Source organism: Hevea brasiliensis, chromosome 18, assembly GCF_030052815.1.
Source record: "Hevea brasiliensis isolate MT/VB/25A 57/8 chromosome 18, ASM3005281v1, whole genome shotgun sequence".
NCBI classification, from domain to species: Eukaryota; Viridiplantae; Streptophyta; class Magnoliopsida; order Malpighiales; family Euphorbiaceae; genus Hevea; species Hevea brasiliensis.
The window spans coordinates 42889637-42909782 of record NC_079510.1 but is presented as its reverse complement, the minus strand read 5'-3'; the positions used below and the strand labels follow the sequence as shown (position 1 = coordinate 42909782).

The 20146-nt window shown below is 35.4% G+C and overlaps 1 protein-coding gene and 1 non-coding gene across 2 annotated transcripts; one reads left to right on the top strand and one right to left on the bottom strand.

Moving 5' to 3' along the window:
• Nucleotides 1-2165: 2165 nt before the first annotated feature.
• On the bottom strand, nucleotides 2166-19821 carry LOC131176092 (3,9-dihydroxypterocarpan 6A-monooxygenase-like). The gene is made up of 4 exons (XM_058141225.1): nucleotides 19085-19821; nucleotide 18574; nucleotides 4240-4401; nucleotides 2166-2905 (listed from the first exon to the last, which is right to left on the bottom strand). Exons 1-4 carry the CDS (start codon nucleotides 19819-19821, stop codon nucleotides 2288-2290), a joined length of 1518 nt encoding a protein of 505 aa, XP_057997208.1. The 3' UTR covers nucleotides 2166-2287.
• Nucleotides 16635-16740, top strand: LOC131176266 (small nucleolar RNA R71). Its single transcript, XR_009146389.1, has one exon. It is a non-coding gene; the product is annotated as a small nucleolar RNA R71 (small nucleolar RNA).
• Nucleotides 19822-20146: the final 325 nt, after the last annotated feature.

The following is a 20146-nucleotide window of genomic DNA, read 5'->3' as shown; positions in this document are numbered from 1 at the left end:
TTAGATTAAATATTTAAATCTAAATTTATATAAAATTAATTGAAATATATATAATAAATATATGAATATGTAAACATTTAATCTAATGATTGTTAATCTACACCTATTGATGAAACGTCTACAGCTGTTTCACAGTAGATCAATCAAGGTATCTCATCCACCAGTGAGATATGGTTTCCTTCATGAAGAAGAACAAGAGTTGTCTACTCATGAAGAAGTAGATCATTGAGATGATTCACTTACCTATGAAGAAGCTATATCAAATATAGACTCTTCAAAATAGATTGATGCTATGAAATCCGAGATTAATTCCATGTATAAGAATCAAGTTTGGGATATTATTGACTCACCTGAAGGTATTGTACCTGTAGGGAACAAATGAATTTTCAAGAATAAAATTGGTTCTGATGAAAAGGTAGAGACCTATAAAATAAGGCTAGTAGCAAAAAGGTTTCATCAAAGGTAAGGAATCGACTATGAGGAGATTTTCTTACCTGTTGCCATGCTTAAATCAATTAGGATTCTATTAGCAATAGCTACATACTATGATTATGAGATTTGACAGATGAATGTCAAAACAGCTTTTACCCTTATGTGTAGTGCCATGTGTCACCATCTCATTGTGCCACAAGTCACCCTGTGAAATGAACAAAATACTCTTGTGTCTTAATTTTGAGTTCTCAACCAAAAATAATTATTTCTCATCTTCTAATCAATTTATATCAAATATAAATTATTAATTAATCTCTATTAATTAATTTCTCATAATTAAATTCATATTTAAACACTTTAAATATAAATTTAACTTATACTATATATTCAATAACTTAGATTTGGTTTCAAGCCATGCTAGGGACTTTGCAATCTAATTGTAAATCAAACCTATTTAATTAATCAATTAAACTCTTTAATTAATTAATTAAATCGTATTTAATTTGATGATTACTTGTGTATGTGTGTGACTCACTAGGCTCATCACTAATTGGCAATGAGATATGATATCAACTCTTAATATTATCAGAACTCTTTCTTACCATAAATGATTTCTCTAAATCATTTTATGCACCTCATAGACCATGGTTAACACCTAGTATAGCATGCCATGGCCACCCAATCAGTAAAAAGAAATACCTTAAATGAACCTATAATCATATGTTACCATGCACTAGAATCTCTCTGTTACAAAATCTCAATTCTAGCTGGAGTCATGGTTTATGTCAAACCCCATTTGCTATGAATATTATGTTCTCTTTTAATTTCTATTCTTGATTAAAAATTTTTTTCTCATCAAAAACCCTTTTCTGATTAAATTTATCTGTCCTGACTAGGAACTTGAAATATCAAGAATAATTAAATGAACATAGGATTTTATCCCTATTTACTTAGGGTAACAGATTCCATTTTGATCAACACTTACCTCCATCACATGCCCATATACCCATACACAGTACAAGTATGAAAGCAATATCAAACTCAAACCACCTATATACAAGATAACTGTACTATCTCAGGTCTAAATATTATATGTACTGATATGATTTATGATAATACATTGACAAGAGTAAACTCCATGTGTTTGTCATAAATGCCGCTGGTTTGGCCTAAACATTAAACTATCATAGAAAATCTAAAAATGTCACATGGTGAATATTTGGAATTGGAAAGAGCCATCAACAATTGAAGTGATTATTATTTACAAAGAAAAAAACTTAGAAGTGGTTATTAATTTTTTTTAAATATACATTCATATTAACATGGTAATATAATATGTTTTCAGTATAATTGCACTTAAAAAAAAAAACCACAAGAATTTATCCTATGCTCAAAGATAAATAACATTAAATTCAAATTTCGGTAATCAAAATTCAAATCCAAATGATCCGAACTCCAATCCACTCAACCTCCTACCACTTCTACCCATCAAGCTATAGACATTCTTGCAATTAAAGTTGGAGTGATTGTGGAAAACAAATGCTTGCTAGGTGATTCAATCAAAAGAGGGCAAGTCTTGAGGGAATTAATCGATGATTAAAAGGCAAAATAAATATAATTTTTAACTTAAAGCACAAAGCAAATAACTTTTAACAAGTGAAAACTACCGAGAAGACAGAATTTTTACTGATAATATAAATCCATAATTCACACACAATATTTTAATCTGTGCATGGAAGACACAAGGGCAAAGTTCTCTGATTGAATAGCACCAACAGGACATATATATACATACACTTTTTTATTTGGTAAGGAAAGGGAAAGACAATAGAGGGCAATTGCTTGCTTCTAGGCATTATTCCTTGAAGGGATCAAAACGTGTGATGGGATAACACACAAGAGGGAGTGCCATAGCTCCAGAATATCCTGTGGTTAATTTAATATCATATTTGTCTCCATCTTTCAACTTCCAATCAAAACACTGTATGAGAGATGCAATCGTCACATTTGTCACAATCAAAGCATGTGATATTCCAATGCAAGCTCTCCTTCCGCTACCAAATGGAAGGAAATGAAGATCCTGACCATAAAAGTCCATTTCTTGATGATCTACCAAGAACCTCTCTGGTATGAACTTATCAGGTTCATTGTAGATGTTAGGGTCCTGCATGATGGCATAGGCATTGACGAGGATCTTAGTACCTGTTTCTATCTCATATTTATTGATCTTGGTGTCCGTGTTACATTCTCTACGGAGTAAGGGTCCTGGAGGATGCTTTCTCAGTGTTTCTTTGACGATGGCTTCCAAGTATGGAAGATTTTGGATGTCTGATTCTTTAACTAGCCTGCTTGATCCCACCTCTGAGTCTATCTCCTCTCTTAGCTTCTTCAATATCTTTGGATTGTTGATTAGCTCTGCAATGGCCCATTGTATAGTTGCTGCTGTAGTATCCACACCCGCCAAGAATATTTCCTGCCAATCAAGATTATAATAAGTTAAATTAAAAGTTTTCTATAATCTATAGGCATGATCTTTTTGTAATAATCCAAGGAAATGTTGCCAATTCTTTGCTTTAATTATTTCATAAACAATAGTGATAAATGAAGGCCCAATAAGAAAAAATTAGCCCAATTATTATTCTATCAATCATTTATGAGGATTTAACTCAAAATCGTTTAGAGTGGAGAAAGCGAATTCATATAGCCGACCTCAAATTTTTGGGATAAACGTTTAGTTGAGTTGAATTGTATTATTCTATCAATCAGATCAGGAAATAAATAAATTTAACTTTTATGGCTTGAATTAATGAGCTATTTGATAATGAAATCTACATGTAGTGGCAATAGATAAATAATCAATAAAAGTTGTTTATTAGGGTTCTACAAATAAAATTATATATCACTCCATTTAGATAAGTGTAATAATTTTAAACCAATGAGTTAGTCCAAACTGATAAGCATTAGAGTTTTTTTTTTCTTTATTAATTAGGGTTTGATTCCGTTAAAATGTACTTTAAGAATACTTATTCTAAATATATTAGGTATATTGAGTTTAAGTCTTTTCATGTTCGGGTTATTCACATTTATGGTAAGAAAGGAACGGGGGCTACCTCTTGTCGTGTAACTTATTAATTATGCTTGGCTCATAATGCCTCCATTAAATTAAAAAGATATATTATTTAAATATTTTATAATTTTGTATTTGAAATAAAAATTTAAATTTTCATCCAAATGAAAATTATAGTTATTTGAAAAATCTTATCTACTTTTGGATTATACTCATTTAATTTATAAAAGCTAATCTGTCATATTTGGGTAACTTCATTTTTATAAAATATATTAGTAATGTTAAATTATCCATTATCTCATATAATTATTTCTTATATAAATATTTATTATATTTAGTATAAATAAAGGATAAAATTGAAAAAAAAAAAGTTAATACTTTTTAATTTTCTAAATGCGACAGATAATTTTAGACCAAAAAAAAATTCAAATGCGATAAATAAAAAAGATAAAAGAGTATATTAGAGAAAATTAAATTAAATTTAAAATTAATTGAGTTCTTTTTTTTAAGCAAATTAATTAATTTCTTGTTTTAAAAGTAAGTGGAATTAATTTTATACAACTTTTTTCATGTGGTAATTTTTTTAATGACTGAATATATGAGATAGGATTGTACACCTTGATATAAGCGAGAATTAATCTGTTGATCCTGCATATGTCAACCCAGATTGTAATAAGAATTTATATATGAAGCATGCAACACCATATATATGTCTAGAAGAAGTAAATTAAAGAACTCACAAGGAAGAAAGTTTTGATCTGATTTCTGGTTATTTTCAGTTCGGCACTTGTGTCTCTGTAGGTCTCCAACAATATGCTTATCAAATCATTCTCTTCTTGTCCTGAATCATTAATTCTGCTATCTTCATACTCCTTGAAGAGCTGCTCCATTAGCCCGTCGAACTCCTGATGCGTCCCAACCGCAAGTGCACGGGTCGTACAAGTAGTATAGAAAAATATCGATCTCACGAGGAGTTGTGTTAATGATTGAATTTTTGATATAAAAGTTGACTAAATTGAAGTATTTATGAGATTAAAATGATGAATTAATGGGTAATGGAGTGTGAAATCTAATTGTGCAAAATTAATATTCTATTCAACAATGTATTAATTAAACTAAAATTGCATCAAATAGAAATAAGCAAGTTCAAATATGGCAATATTTAAATTGGCAAATGATTAAATTCGATTAGAAATTAACAATGGTAAAAAGGCGATTCCGGAGTTCGGGATTTCATATTCGAGCTATTTTGGGATTTTAAATTGGTTATCCAATCTTGTGAAACTAATGGGTTTTAAGGAGATTAATTCTTAAATCCTTTGAATTCCCTTTCGAGTGAGACAAAGAGTGCCTTACTCAAACTAATCCTACTTTCGTGGAGTTAGAATTAATTAAGACCCATTAAGTTCTTTAATTAATCTATGAATCCTCTTAATCCTTAGCCTATTTCTAGGTCTAAGTTAATTAAGTCCAATTTCCTGATTATCTATCACAAGGCCTTCTCCTTTCGGTGCTTCTACCATGGATTAAGAACATTACTCAATGGGATCCTACATTAAGCATGTCATTAAGCATACAAGAAATGAATAAAACTCATTAAGACCACAAAATATGGATTACCCAATCAAAATCCTCAAAATATCTCAAATATTACAACCCTTACTCCAGAATCAAAAGTAAACTACTCACTATCCATAATGCTTACAAGATATGATGAGTTTAAATGGAAATAAAGCTTTAATCTAAGCTAAGAAGTAATTAAACACTAGAAATGTAGAAAAGTGTAAAGAAAGAAAGAAATCTGCAAATCTTAGTTGAAAATGGTGTGGAAGGTGAAATGACTCCTCAAATTCTGCTTAGCCTCCTCCTTTCTTCCTTTGCTCCTTTTTCTTTTTTTCCTAAAATGAGAAAATGGGACTATTTATAGCATTTTTCTGACATGGAGCCCTAAAATAGTATGTTCTAGGAGGAATACATTAAGGGAATCTTCTGCCAGCTCATTAATGAACTCTTTATGGGACTGCATAAGTGGACTGCATAAGTTATCTGATCCCTTATGCGATTTACTGGTTCTGGATCACTTATGCGAAGCTGCATGACTTGGTGCATAGGTTATGCACAAATTCGTGAATGTGCATAAGGGAGGTGAGAATGTGCATAAGCTATGCAATCTCCTTATGCACATTTCGGCTGGTTCTGGAACAGTGATCTTCCTCCTTATGCAGAACTGCATAGCTTATGCGGCAAGTTATGCATAGTTTGGTCAATGCATATTTCAGCTTGAAAACTTGTTTTTGGCATCTTTTTGCTGTAGAAGACACTCCTCAATGGCAAAATTCTCTTTAGTCCTTCAAAAACACCATTTTTCCTACAAAACAAAGTAAAAATTACAAATTAGTGCAAAATTGACAACTATGAAAAACTAACTAATTAACTAATGAAATTAGCTAAAAAATGACTAATAACCAAATAAAATGATTATGAAATTAGACCTAAATGACTATGCAAAATGTGTGCATCAAATACCCCCAAACTCAAGCTTTTGCTTGTCCTCAAGCAAACTTTAAAATGTGGTGCAAAGTTTTTAGGGGTGCCTTATCCAAAGAGTTATGAAAATTACCAATTAAAGTAATTTAATACACCTTTAGCCATACCAACAATCCATATACCCATCCCTCAAAATGCAAAGAATCTAATGCTTATCCAAGCTTTCACCGCTTAGCCATCAAGTCAATTATCATTCAAATTCCCAAACCAACCAATCAAAAGAGAGAGTCATGCTCAAAAGGAATTCTAGAACAATCAATAGTCAAAGTGTCTCCATATGGAATGATGGAATTGAATGAATGAATGAGTAATTTTCCAATCCCATAGGCAAATTCCCTACTCCTATCTCCACTAATGTAGCTAGTACTATCAAGAGATCAAAGGTCTTTTTAGGGATGTAGTGGGGCCATGGGGTTCAAAATGAGACTAAGAAGAAAAATGGGTAAAAAGGATTCAAAGCATGAGAATATTTTCAATCTTGGCAACATAAGGTACATTTCTTATTTTATTACACTTTTTTTTTTCTTTTTTATATATATATATAGAGGAGAGAAATACACAATGAGAATTGTCAAGTGCTAGCATAGTTTACAAAACACATAAAAATGGAGGGACATTTTGATATTTTAAACTTGTATCTTGCATTTTCTTTTGATGATTGTCCCTAAAATTGCCACCCCCAAACTCATTTCTTTTGATACTTTGGGTGGATTTCTTTCATTTTGAATGGCAATAGTGAAAAGCACATATACTAGCACATTTGCAAGGTGACAAGTATTTCTTCTCCCTTTTATTGTATTTTTTCTTTTCTTTTCTTTTTCTCTTTTTTTTTATATACCTAATATTGTAAATAATTATTCTCATGAAAAGGGTTGGAGTGTTTGGTTCATTGGCTAGGTAATAATAAGGGTTTCAAGAAAAATTAGGGGTAAAAAGGCTCAAAGGGGTTTGCAAGGGTCAATTTTAATTAGGAAAAGGGCCAAAGGTTTAAAATGAGAAGATTTAAATCAAAGAATGCCTAATCATCTCTCTTTTCAAGTACAAGCTGGTATTTCGCCTTGAAAGGTTTAGAAAATTTGTTCTAGGATTGGTGAGACATCATTTGACTACCTTATATCCAATAATTCCCTCTAAACACTTCCATCTCCAAATGACTAGTTGGGTGGCTTTTTGGCTAAGAAGATATAGGCAAGGGATAGACACTTCAAAACCTTGCACCTTTTAGGAAACTTTCAATCCACAAACCCAACTAAAAGGTGAGTCAAATCACTCTCATAGGCACATTTTCAATACTCAAGGGATTTGGCAAAAGATTTTAATGCATGGTGTATGATTCCTAAAATGAGTAATGCATGAACTAAATGGAGGAAGTCTATTTGTATGCAATTTGTACAATTTTTAAGTGATGTATAATGTGTGTGTAAATGTGTAATGAATATGTATGTATGGATGTATATGTAAAATATTTACAATATATGTAAATGAAATGGGATGAGATGCTCTTATACTCAAAATGTGAAAAATAAAGCTAAAAATCAAAATGTGCACCCCAAACTCAAAATTAGACATTGTCCTCAATGTCTCAAACATAGATATCCAAAACTCAAAGCAAATAATATTGACCAGAATTGTAAAAATAAGAACAAAAAGAAAGAGTTACTGGTATGAGAATTCAAGTTAAAGGGATGCATAAGAAGTCGCATGTGTTATGCAGAGTTAAGTGTCATCCGTAACATGTGCATAGGTAAGGTGCATAAGCCATGCGGTGCTGCATAAGAGGCAATAGATGTTGCATAGGCTATGCAGGACAGTTGCATAAGGGAAATACAACCTGTGCAGTTCTGCAGAAGTAGCAGAAAGGGTTGCACAGGCTATGCAAAGGTTATGCATGAGGAAATTCATAGTCATGCAAAGGTACACAAACCGCTGCATGGGAATTGGCAAGGGGAAATGTACAACCAAAGAAGAAAAGTATGGAAATATAGACAGAGTATGGGCAAATATGTACAAAAAGGCAATAAGTGCAATAAAAATCAAAGAAGACGAATGTAATAGCTATTCAATAAAACTTCAAAGGAAACAGAATTTAGAAGAAACTAATTCAGAGCAAATCAACAAAATCCAAAACAAAGTATAAATGTTTGAACATATTTACAAAGAAAAGGTCCTACAAGATTGAACAAAAGTAAACTAAACACTAATCTATGTCTATTGTTTTTCCTTTGTCCAAGGATGTTGCTAAGGGGCTGGTGGCTGCTGCCGGCTGTCGAAATGATGGTGCAGGAGGAGGTGATGGAGGTGGGGGTGGCATGCCCAGGAAGATCATGAGTTGCTTCACCATTTCCTTCAGTTCTTTCTGTTTGTCCCTGGTTTCCATGACAAGGTCAAATAGTTGCTCATGACGATCCTTTAGTGTATCAAGACCACTGTCAAGCTTCCTATCCACAAAGTAGATATCATCACTAAGCCTGTCGAGGTAGGTGAATAAGGCTTTAGTGTTGAATGGAGGAGGTGCTGTGGATGAGGTAGGTTCAAATTGTAGGAGGAATGGGCCGAGAGGTAGCTGGAGTGTCTGAGTAGGCTGAGGGGGTGGGGTAGGGGTAGTAGGGTGCTGTGGGACTGGTGTGAAAGGTTGGGTTTCTGGTTGTGCAATAGGCTCAGTTTCTGCTGCAGGGTGGCCAGTATCATCAAAATATGATAAATGGAACCCTGTTTTGGTTAAGTGTGCAGTATCAAAATAGGAAGTGTCCTCAAGTGCTGGGATTGAGTGCTCTGCAGGATTAAAGCCAAAATGCTTGGCTATGACAGTAATGAGCCCACCCAAAACAATGTCACCAATGGATTTGGTGGCAATATGCAGCACATGTTCGCAAAAGAAGTAACCTGGAGACACCTTAACTTTGTGAAATGCACACCATAACATAAAAAGTTCAGATTTGCCCACAGCACCAGAACTAGTCCCTCTGCCCAATATGGTGCTAGCCATCAACCTATGAATAAACCTAAGTGCAGGGTCAAGGATTTGGGATGTTTTGGACCTACCAGCAGAGAAGGTTTGGGGTTGGTTTGTTATGATTCTCCAAAATTGGGCAGGATTCCAGATGCCCTTATTGGCTACCTCTACTCCAGTATGTGGTACTCTAAAGAACCCATCAATTGCAAAACCAAAAATGCTATGAAATTGATCCAATGACAGCTCTCTATTTTGCCCCAAGCATCTAAATGTCATAATTGGCTTATGGTCTACATCATGCAAGTTGAGGGTAGCAGAGAATGAAGAAATAAACTCCAAAACTAGAATTGGATAAACTACCTCTTGCTTATGCACAAATTCTGTCCAACCCATACCACAAGAAATGCAACTACATTATCAAATAAACCCAGAGATTGTAGAGCATCAACAGATATATACCTAGTAGGTTGTACCCTTCTATCTTTGAGTCTTTTGAAAGCGGCTTTTTGAATTGTATCAGGGAGAGGCCAGGGTAGCTTTGATACAAATGGGGTTGCTGAAATTGTCTTTTTGCTGGAAGAAGGTGTAGAGGCTGGAGCTTTTGGCTTTTTAGGAGGTGGCTCCGAAAATGGGGTGGGTGGGTCTTTGCGGTAGGACAGAGGAGGAGCAGAGGACATGGGTCGCACGGATTTGGATCGGATTTTGCGTTTGTATGTTGTTGATGGAGGTGGTGGTGGTGTCGTTTGTGGTGGAGGATTGGAAGGGGGATGTATCGAAGACAATGGAGTGACTTCAAGAGGAGAGGCGGGGCGGGAATGTGGAGGGGAATCCATGGTCGATTGGAGAAGAGATAGGGGAAATGAAAATGTAGGGGGATTTAGGGTTTCGTGATTAGAGCGCTGGTGGAGAAGATGGGAGAGAGACGGCGAGAATGCCGGAAGAAATGGAGGATGAAGGGCGGTCGTGGGGGTGAAGAGTCGGGAAGTGGAGGTGGTGGGAATTTTTTTCGAAAATGAATGTGAATCGGGTTTGAGGAGACTGCATAAGGGGAAAATGATTTATGCATAACCTGTGCACTCTTTTGTACATGTTTCAAAAGGATTTAATTTTCAGAGAAGTGCTTATGCACAAGTGCATAGGTTATGCAATCGCCCTTATGCATGTTTCGTGACTGAAATGGTGAGGAGCGAAGTCATGCGGGAGTGCATAAGTTATGCACTCCTTATGCATCTCTCAAGAAGAATTGTTTTTCGAAACTTGGTCATGCATGTGCATAAGCTATGCACTCGCTTATGCACTCTACGGCAATTTTTTTGAATTTTGGTTGGTGGTCATGCGTAAGTGCATAAGCTATGCACTCGCTTATGCACTCATGTAGGTTTTGAAATTCAGAATTTTGGTTATGCGTATGCATAGGCTATGCACATTGCTTATGTGTCTCGCAACTTTTGGGATTTTCTGTTTGGTTATGCTGGAGTGCATAGGTTATGCACTCTGCTTATGCACTCTTCGGCTGAATTGATTTTTGGAGATCTTGGTTATGCAGAGGTGCATAACTTATGCACCTTCCTTATGCACCTTTCGGCAAGAATGATTTTTCTGGGTTTTTGGTCATGCAGAAGTGCATAGGTTATGCACTCTGCTTATGCAACCTTCGGCAGAATTGGAGCTTTGGAATTTTGGTTATGCAGAAGTGCATAGCTTATGCACCTTCCTTATGCAAACTTCGGCAGAGAGAAAATGAAGGATTTGAAGTTATGCAATTGTGCATAGGTCATGCACTCACCTTATGCAAGTTTTGACAGATATGAATTTTGACAAAATGAGGTTATGCAGGGTTGCATAAGCTATGCACTCTCCTTATGCACTTGCAATAAAGGTGAAAAATGGCAAGAATTGTGGTTATGCAGGATTGCATAAGCTATGCAGTTGCTTATGCACAAGTTAGCAAGATCAAGAATGCAATAGAACATGGATTGCAAGTGTGAAAAATACCCTAGAATGAGGAAATATAATTCCATGAAGCATAAACCATGAGAAGTTTCATCAAAAACACATCAATATATTCAAAGTTCATCAAAAGTGCATCACACAAGCATGTAAAAATGGATCCTACATAAAAGACCTTTGAGAGCTATGCCATTTTGACTCAAATTCTGCAAATCAACATTTGGCACATAAAACTCCATAAAATTTGCATGAAGTTGCATCTAACCACAAATGAGAAATGAACTCTCCAAGATTCGCCAAGAAAATGCAGCATTTCTACCTTGTATCCTACAACCCAAAGAAGCTCAAAACTGCAAAAATGACTCACTTACCACCATAATATCATTATAAGCACAAATATTAGAAAATTACCCACCCAACCTCACCAAAAACACATGTAATCTGCAGATTTTATTGTTCTGCTCTGCATAAACCAGATAGCAATTTTAGCAGTTCACCAACCTTTCTCCATTGATATACATCCAACTTCATCAAAACATGAGCCATTTTGCTGCAGACACCCCTTTTTGCTGCAGAATGTACATTTCCTCTGCATGAACTAGATTGCAGCTCCGCAGATTATGCAAAGAAAAGCTTATCAGTTCTTTTGAAGGACTAAATTTGTCAAGTTAAGAATTACTTCCACAATAGTTCACCAGCCCTTCTTCATTGAATTACATCTACAAGAGACAAAATTTAACAATGTCAAAAATTGAATTTGGGGAGATTTAAGATAAAAACAAAATTAATGAAAATGAAAGTAAATCAACAAAAGCAAAATAAAAGGACTTGGGATGCCTCCCAAGAGGGCTAATTTATAGTCCTTAATGGACTTTTCATGAATTTCACTAAAAGAGGTGAGGGATTGGAGAGCTTGTAATGCTTGCTCCTAGTATTGGGTCTCCGCTTATGTAATGCTTCAATCTATGCCCATTGACCTTAAAATACCCAGATTTTTCACTCCAAATTTCTATTGCTCCATAAGGGATAAACTTAGAAACTCTATATGGACCACCCACCTTGACTTGAGTTTTCCAGGGAACAATTTCAATCTTGAGTTGAACAACAAAACTGAATCACCTTCTTTGAATTCCTTTTTCCTCAGATGCTTATCATGCCAAACTTTAGTTCTTTCTTTGTAAATACGGGCACTTTCATAGGCATCCATCCTCAATTCCTCAAGCTCATTAAGTTGTAACAACCTTTTCTCACCAGATTGCTTAAGATCAAAATTCAAGGTCTGAATGGCCCAATATGCTCTATGTTCTAGCTCCACAGGTAAATGACAAGACTTACCATACACCAACCTAAAGGGAGTAGTTCTTATAGGGGTTTTGTAGGCAGTCCTATATGCCCATAAAGCATCATCTAGTTTGATAGACCAATCTTTCCTAGAATTGTTCACTGTTTTCTCCAAAATATGCTTGAGCTCTCTGTTAGAAATTTCAACTTGTCCTGAAGTTTGAGGATGGTATGGGGTAGCTATCTTGTGCACTACACCATACTTCCTCATTAAGCTCTCAAATTGCTTATTACAAAAATGGGAACCCCCATCACTAATTATAGCCCTAGGAGCTCCAAATCTGCTCAAGAGAAATTTTTTCAAAAATTTTACTACCACTCTAGCATCATTAGTTGGAGTTGCAATAGCTTCCACCCACTTTGACACATAGTCAACCCCAACTAAGATGTATCTATTACCATATGAAGGAGGGAATGGCCCCATAAAATCTATTCCCCAAACATCAAATAATTCCACTTCAAGAATATTATTTAGGGGCATTTGATCTCTTTTTGACAAATTTCCACTCCTTTGACATTTATCACAATCCAACACAAATTTCCTCACATCCTTAAAAAGATTTGGCCAAAAGAAACCAGCTTGCAAAATTTTACTAGCTGTCTTAGAGATGCCAAAATGTCCTCCATAATCAGAAGCATGGCAATGATGCAAAATACTCTGTACCTCCTCTTCAGGAATACATCTTCTAATTAAACCATCACAACATCTCCTAAAGAGTAAAGGATCATCCCATCTATAAAACTTCACTTCATGCGTAAACTTTTCTTTTGTTGCCATGTTATACCTAGAGGTAAAACTCCACAAGATAAATAATTCACAAAGTCTGCATACCAAGGTAGTTTAGCAACAAGAGAGAAAAGTTGTTCATCCAAGAAAAACTCATCAATAGGGATTTCATCCAATTCTTCACCATCCAATTTCAACCTACTAAGATTATCAGCAACTACATTTTCAGCTCCCTTCTTATCTCTAATCTCCAAATCAAATTCTTGTAGCATCAGAATCCACCTAATGAGCCTCGGTTTGGCCTCCTTTTTACGGAGCAAATACCTGATGGCTGCATGATCTGAAAATATAACCACCTTTGAGTCAATAATGTAAGGTCTGAACTTTTCCAATGCAAAGACAATTGCCAAAAATTCCTTTTCAGTTGTTGCATAATTTGTTTGAGCCTCATCCAGTGTTCTACTAGCATAATAAATAGCATAAGCCTTTTTGTCCTTCCTTTGACCAAGAACAGCCCCAATTGCATAGTTGCTAGCATCACACATAATTTCAAAAGGTAGGCTCCAATCAGATGGTTGCATGATTGGTGCAGTGATGAGAGCTTGCTTCAACCTGCAAAAGGCATCCAAACACTCTTGGTCAAATTCAAATGGTGTGTCATTACTTAACAAATTAGACAAAGGTTTAGCTATTTTAGAAAAATCCTTAATAAAGCGTCTGTAGAACCCGGCATGTCCTAGGAAACTTCGAATTCCCTTGACATTGGTAGGAGGAGCCATCTTCTCTATCACTTCAACTTTGGCTTTATCAACCTCTATTCCTCTGTTAGACACCAAATGTCCAAGCACTATCCCTTCCTGAACCATGAAATGACACTTTTCCCAGTTTAACACAAGGTCAGTATCTGCACATCGCTGCAAAATTTTAGAAAGGTTAGCTAAGCATATATCAAATGAAGATCCATAAACAGAAAAATCGTCCATAAAAACCTCCATTATGTCTTCAATGAAATCTGAGAAGATTGCCATCATGCACCTCTGAAAAGTGGCTGGTGCATTACACAACCCAAATGGCATCCTTCTATAAGCAAAGGTTCCATATGGACAAGTAAAAGTGGTTTTCTCTTGATCATTTGGATGGATAGGGATTTGAAAGAAACCTGAATATCCATCTAAATAGCAAAAGTAAATATGCCTAGCTAGTCTTTCCAACATTTGATCAATGAAGGGAAGTGGAAAATGATCTTTTCTAGTGGCAACATTTAATTTTCTGTAATCTATGCACATTCGCCAACTAGTCACCGTTCTAGTGGGAATTAATTCATTATTTTCATTTTTGACCACCGTCATTCCACCCTTTGTTGGGACAACATGTACCGGGCTCACCCAAGTGGCATGCTCGAGATGGGATATATGATCCCTGCATCAAGCAACTTCAAAATCTCCTTTTTAACAACTTCTTTCATATTTGGGTTCAACCTCCTTTGATGTTCAATAGATGGTTTACAATTTTCTTCCAAACTGATTCTATGCATGCAAAAGTGTGGGCTTATTCCCTTAATGTCATCTATGGTGTATCCCAAAACTTTCCTAAATTTTCTCAACACTCTTAACAGCTTATCAGCCTCTAAAGTACTCAAGTTTGCATTTACAATTACTGGATAAGTGTTATTAGTGCCAAGAAATTCATACCTGAGCTGAGAAGGAAGTTGCTTAAGTTCTACCTTAGGTGCATCTTCTTCCTTGAATGATGATTGCTTAAATTCAGCTTTTTCCTTTTGTGTGAGTTGAAAACTGGAGCGTAAATGAATGGTGGACTTCCTCTAAGTGTTGAGTATATGCAGCTACATGAGGGTTGTCATAGTCTATGCCTCCTCCATGAACCAAACAATTTTCAAGTGGATCTTCTGGATATTTCTTTCTGAAGTGTTCTTCAACCAGCTCATCAATGATATCAACTCTCAAGCAAGTATCAGCTTCAGAATGATGCTTTCTCATAGTGCTATTAATATTGAAAATTAATTGCTCTTCACCAACTCTAAGAGTAAGCTTTTCTCCTTTCACATCAATCAATGCTCCTGCTGTAGCTAGAAAGGGTCTCCCCAAGATAATTGGAATATTAGAATCTTCCTCCATGTCCAAGATGACAAAGTCAACAGGTATATAGAACTTTCCAACCTTCAGGGGCACATTCTCCAAAATCCCTTCAGGATACTTGATTGTTCTGTCAGCTAACTGAAGAGAAATGTGGGTTGGCTTTAGATCTCCCATGTTGAGCTTTTCATAGATAGAAAGGGGCATAAGGCTAACGCTGGCCCCTAAATCACATAGAGCTTTTGTAGAACAAGACTCTCCAATGTGGCATGGAATTGAAAAACTCCCTGGATCCTTAAGCTTTGGAGGAAGTTTCCTCTGGAGGATAGCACTACATTCTTCTGTCAAAGCTACAGTTTCATCATCTTCAAGTTTTCTCTTGTTTGAGAGAATTTCTTTCAAGAATTTTGCATAAGAGGGCATTTGTGAAAGAGCATCAACAAAAGGCACATTTATGTAAAGTTTCTTCAAAACCTCTAAGAACTTCCCAAATTGCCTATCAAGCTTGGCTTTGTGAAATCTTTGTGGAAAGGGAAGTTGTGGCTTGTAGGGCTCAGGAGGTATATACTTCTCTTCTTTTTCTTCAAATTTCTCCTTACTCTCTTGTTTTTCACTCTCATCAGTTCCTTTTTCATTTTCTCTCTTCTCACTGTTTTCACTCTTCTCATCATTTATAACTTTACCACTTCTTAAAGTAATAGCTTGACAATGCTCTCTTGGATTTTCTGGTTGACTTGGAAGCTTTCCAAAAGATTTGGCACTTGAGGAAGATGCTTGTTGTGCAACTGGTTTTCCAAAGATTCTGTTGTGTGTTTGCATTTGTTCCACCTTGCTTTCACCTCTCTCATCTCCTCATCATGCTTATTTTGGTTGGCAAGAATCAGTTGCAATAAAGCTTCAGTGGTGGAATTTAGTACTTGCTGAATTGGTGGAGGGTTCATATTATTCAGCTGAAAATTAGGCAATGGTTGCCTATTTTGCTGATATGGAACTTGACTTTGCTGTTGTGGTTGAAAATTCTGATTTTGAACTTGATTTTGCTGATTGCCCCATGAAAAGTTGGGATGATTCCTCCAATTTGGATTGTAAGTTTGAGAATAAGGATTCCCCATTTGCTTGTTTCCATAATTACCAACATATGCCGCTTGTTCTCCATAATCTACTCCACGGTGGTAGTTTCCTGCATAAGCCACTTGTTGTGAACTTCCAGCTGATGATGTTGAACTAACCAACATACTCAAATCTTCCATCTTCTTAGCAAGGACATTTGTAAGTGCATCAAACTTTGCATTAATCATGTTGAATGGATCAAGATCATACATTCCAGCAGCTTGCCTTTTCTGAGTTGGAGCTGGTCCTCTTGGACTACTCCAAAGATGAGTATTCTTTGCAATTTTCTCTAATAACTCATAAGCTTCATCTTCATGCTTTATAATAAATTCTCCTCCTGTTTGAGCATCAATAATTCCTCTGATTGCAGGAGTGACATTTGTGTAGAAATTCTGATTTATCATCCATTTTGGAATGGCATGATGTGGGCATAATCTCTCTAATTCCTTCCATCTCATCCATGATTCATAGAGAGTTTCATCTTCTCTGGTCCGAAAGTTGTCATTTGATTCCTCACTCTTGAGTTTTTCCAGTGGAAAATATTGTGCAAGAAATGCATCAGTTAGTTGCTCCCAATTTGTAATGGAGTTGTGAGGTAAAGAATCAAGCCAATCCAATGCTCTATCTTTCAAAGAGAATGGGAATAGCTTCAATCTTGCTGCATCATCAGACACTCCAGGTTGTTTTTGCATGTCGCAAATCATAGCAAACTTCTTCAGGTGTGTGTGTGTGGATTTTCAGAAGGATGACCCCAAATTGAGAATTTCAATCATTTGAAGGACTCCAAAATCCATCTTGTAACTATTTGCATCAATCCTTGGTCTTGCTATGCTCTCTCTCAAGTCATCAAAACGAGGAAAAGCATGATCCATCATACTTCCCCTAGGCACGTTAGCATTAACAACTTCTTCACCATGGGCTGCATTTTCATTATTTTGACCATTTCCAGCATTACCAACACCAATTCTAATTCTTTCATCAGCCATATCTGCTTCAATTTCGGTTTCTCTCGAAGCTTCCTTCCTTCTTCTGGTTTCTTTCTTGTTGGCCTTACAAAATTTCTCAATTTCGGATTAAACAAGAAGGTTGTGTCACTTGAGCTTCTAGCTCTTCTCATAAAAGATTAAAGTACCTGAAAAAGAACAAACAAACACAAAATGAAAAGATAACAAAGATAAAACTAAAAACAACTAAAATAATCAAGAATTCAATCTTAAACAAATAACTCCAAGAACGGGCGCCAAAAACTTGATGCGTCCCAACCGCAAGTGCACGGGTCGTACAAGTAGTATAGAAAAATATCGATCCCACGAGGAGTTGTGTTAATGATTGAATTTTTGATATAAAAGTTGACTAAATTGAAGTATTTATGAGATTAAAATGATGAATTAATGGGTAATGGAGTGTGAAATCTAATTGTGCAAAATTAATATTCTATTCAACAATGTATTAATTAAACTAAAATTGCATCAAATAGAAATAAGCAAGTTCAAATATGGCAATATTTAAATTGGCAAATGATTAAATTCGATTAGAAATTAACAATGGTAAAAAGGCGATTCCGGAGTTCGGGATTTCATATTCGAGCTATTTTGGGATTTTAAATTGGTTATCCAATCTTGTGAAACTAATGGGTTTTAAGGAGATTAATTCTTAAATCCTTTGAATTCCCTTCGAGTGAGACAAAGAGTGCCTTACTCAAACTAATCCTACTTTCGTGGAGTTAGAATTAATTAAGACCCATTAAGTTCTTTAATTAATCTATGAATCCTCTTAATCCTTAGCCTATTTCTAGGTCTAAGTTAATTAAGTCCAATTTCCTGATTATCTATCACAAGGCCTTCTCCTTTCGGTGCTTCAACCATGGATTAAGAACATTACTCAATGGGATCCTACATTAAGCATGTCATTAAGCATACAAGAAATGAATAAAACTCATTAAGACCACAAAATATGGATTACCCAATCAAAATCCTCAAAATATCTCAAATATTACAACCCTTACTCCAGAATCAAAAGTAAACTACTCACTATCCATAATGCTTACAAGATATGATGAGTTTAAATGGAAATAAAGCTTTAATCTAAGCTAAGAAGTAAGTAATTAAACACTAGAAATGTAGAAAAGTGTAAAGAAAGAAAGAAATCTGCAAATCTTAGTTGAAAATGGTGTGGAAGGTGAAATGACTCCTCAAATTCTGCTTAGCCTCCTCCTTTCTTCCTTTGCTCCTTTTTCTTTTTTTCCTAAAATGAGAAAATGGGACTATTTATAGCATTTTTCTGACATGGAACCCTAAAATAGTATGTTCTAGGAGGAATACATTAAGGGAATCTTACACACTCATTAATGAACTCTTTATGGGATGCATAAGTGGATGCATAAGTTATCTGATCCCTTATGCGCTTTTACTGGTTCGGATCACTTATGCGGTTTGCATGACTTGGTGCATAGGTTATGCACAAATTCGTGAATGTGCATAAGGGAGGTGAGAATGTGCATAAGCTATGCAATCTCCTTATGCACATTTCGGCTGGTTCTGGAACAGTGATCTTCCTCCTTATGCAGAACTGCATAGCTTATGCGGCAAGTTATGCATAGTTTGGTCAATGCATATTTCAGCTTGAAAACTTGTTTTTGGCATCTTTTTGCTGTAGAAGACACTCCTCAATGGCAAAATTCTCTTTAGTCCTTCAAAAACACCATTTTTCCTACAAAACAAAGTAAAAATTACAAATTAGTGCAAAATTGACAACTATGAAAAACTAACTAATTAACTAATGAAATTAGCTAAAAAATGACTAATAACCAAATAAAATGATTATGAAATTAGACCTAAATGACTATGCAAAATGTGTGCATCAACTCCCAAGTCACTGATATAAGCTTTTTCCCATTTCCAGAGAGATCAAATTTCTTCAAAGGCCCAAAGACTTGAGTGAAGCTTAGCTTTGCTGTATATTCCATTATGGCTCCAATCGATTTCCTTATCTTCATGGGTAAATTAGGGTCTTCTGCACATCTTTGGCCCAGTGTCATCTTGCAAATAATATTATTTGCCAAGTTTGATATTTCCATACCTAAATCACAGGGTTCTCCTTCTCTAGATCTCTCCACTAGTGATTTTAAAAGCTTTAGCGTTTCTTGCTCTCGAATATGGATAAACAGGTCAAGCTGTGGCCCTGCAAATAGCTGTGTCCTGCATAGCTTCTTCATGAACCTCCAGTACGTGCCATATTGGCTGTTGATGAAGCTATTCCCATCATATATGTTGAATTTTGAGAGACCGAAACCAAGAACATACTTAGAAGCAAAATCAACGTCATGGGTTTTCAAAATTTCTTTGGCTGTTTTTGCGTCTGATACTACAACAACAGGCTTTCCTCCCATTAGGATCTGCATGATTGGGCCATAGCGGCTAGCTAGGATTTGAAGAGATTTTGGTAAATTAGAGCTTAGCAAGTGAAGGTGGCCTATGATGGGTAGAGATGGAGGACCTGGAGGTTGGCGAGTCCTGGCGCAAGAATTTGTAATTATTTTGACTAAGGTTCGCACCAGAAGAACAACAATGATCCAAGTGAAGAGAACACTACTAGTTGCCATGATAAGCTTTTGTTATAGCTGGAAGTTGAGAGAGATCTCAAAGTCTTTGGATTGAAATAGATAATCTATGAATAAAGAAAAACTTATATCTAGACCTGATTGTTTTATTATAAATTTAAAATATAAATATATAAATTTTATTTATTTTATATACAGACTTTAACATATTATATTTTAAATTCACGATAAATTAAATTTAAAGAAAAATATTTACAGAAATTTTTCTTGTTGGATATTGTGTGAATGGACATCTCACCAATAAAGTCTTTGAAATTTTTATTAGAAGGTTTCAATCTTGAATTCGTATATAGTGAGGCATTTATGA

Excerpts from the sequence above, each read along its gene's own strand:
- LOC131176092 (XM_058141225.1), bottom strand. The coding sequence starts at position 19,821 with ATGGCAACTAGTAGTGTTCTCTTCACTTGGATCATTGTTGTTCTTCTG. Across the intron at positions 2,906-4,239 it reads AGATCAAAACTTTCTTCCTT|GAAATATTCTTGGCGGGTGT; the intron begins GTGAGTTCTTTA and ends CTTGATTGGCAG.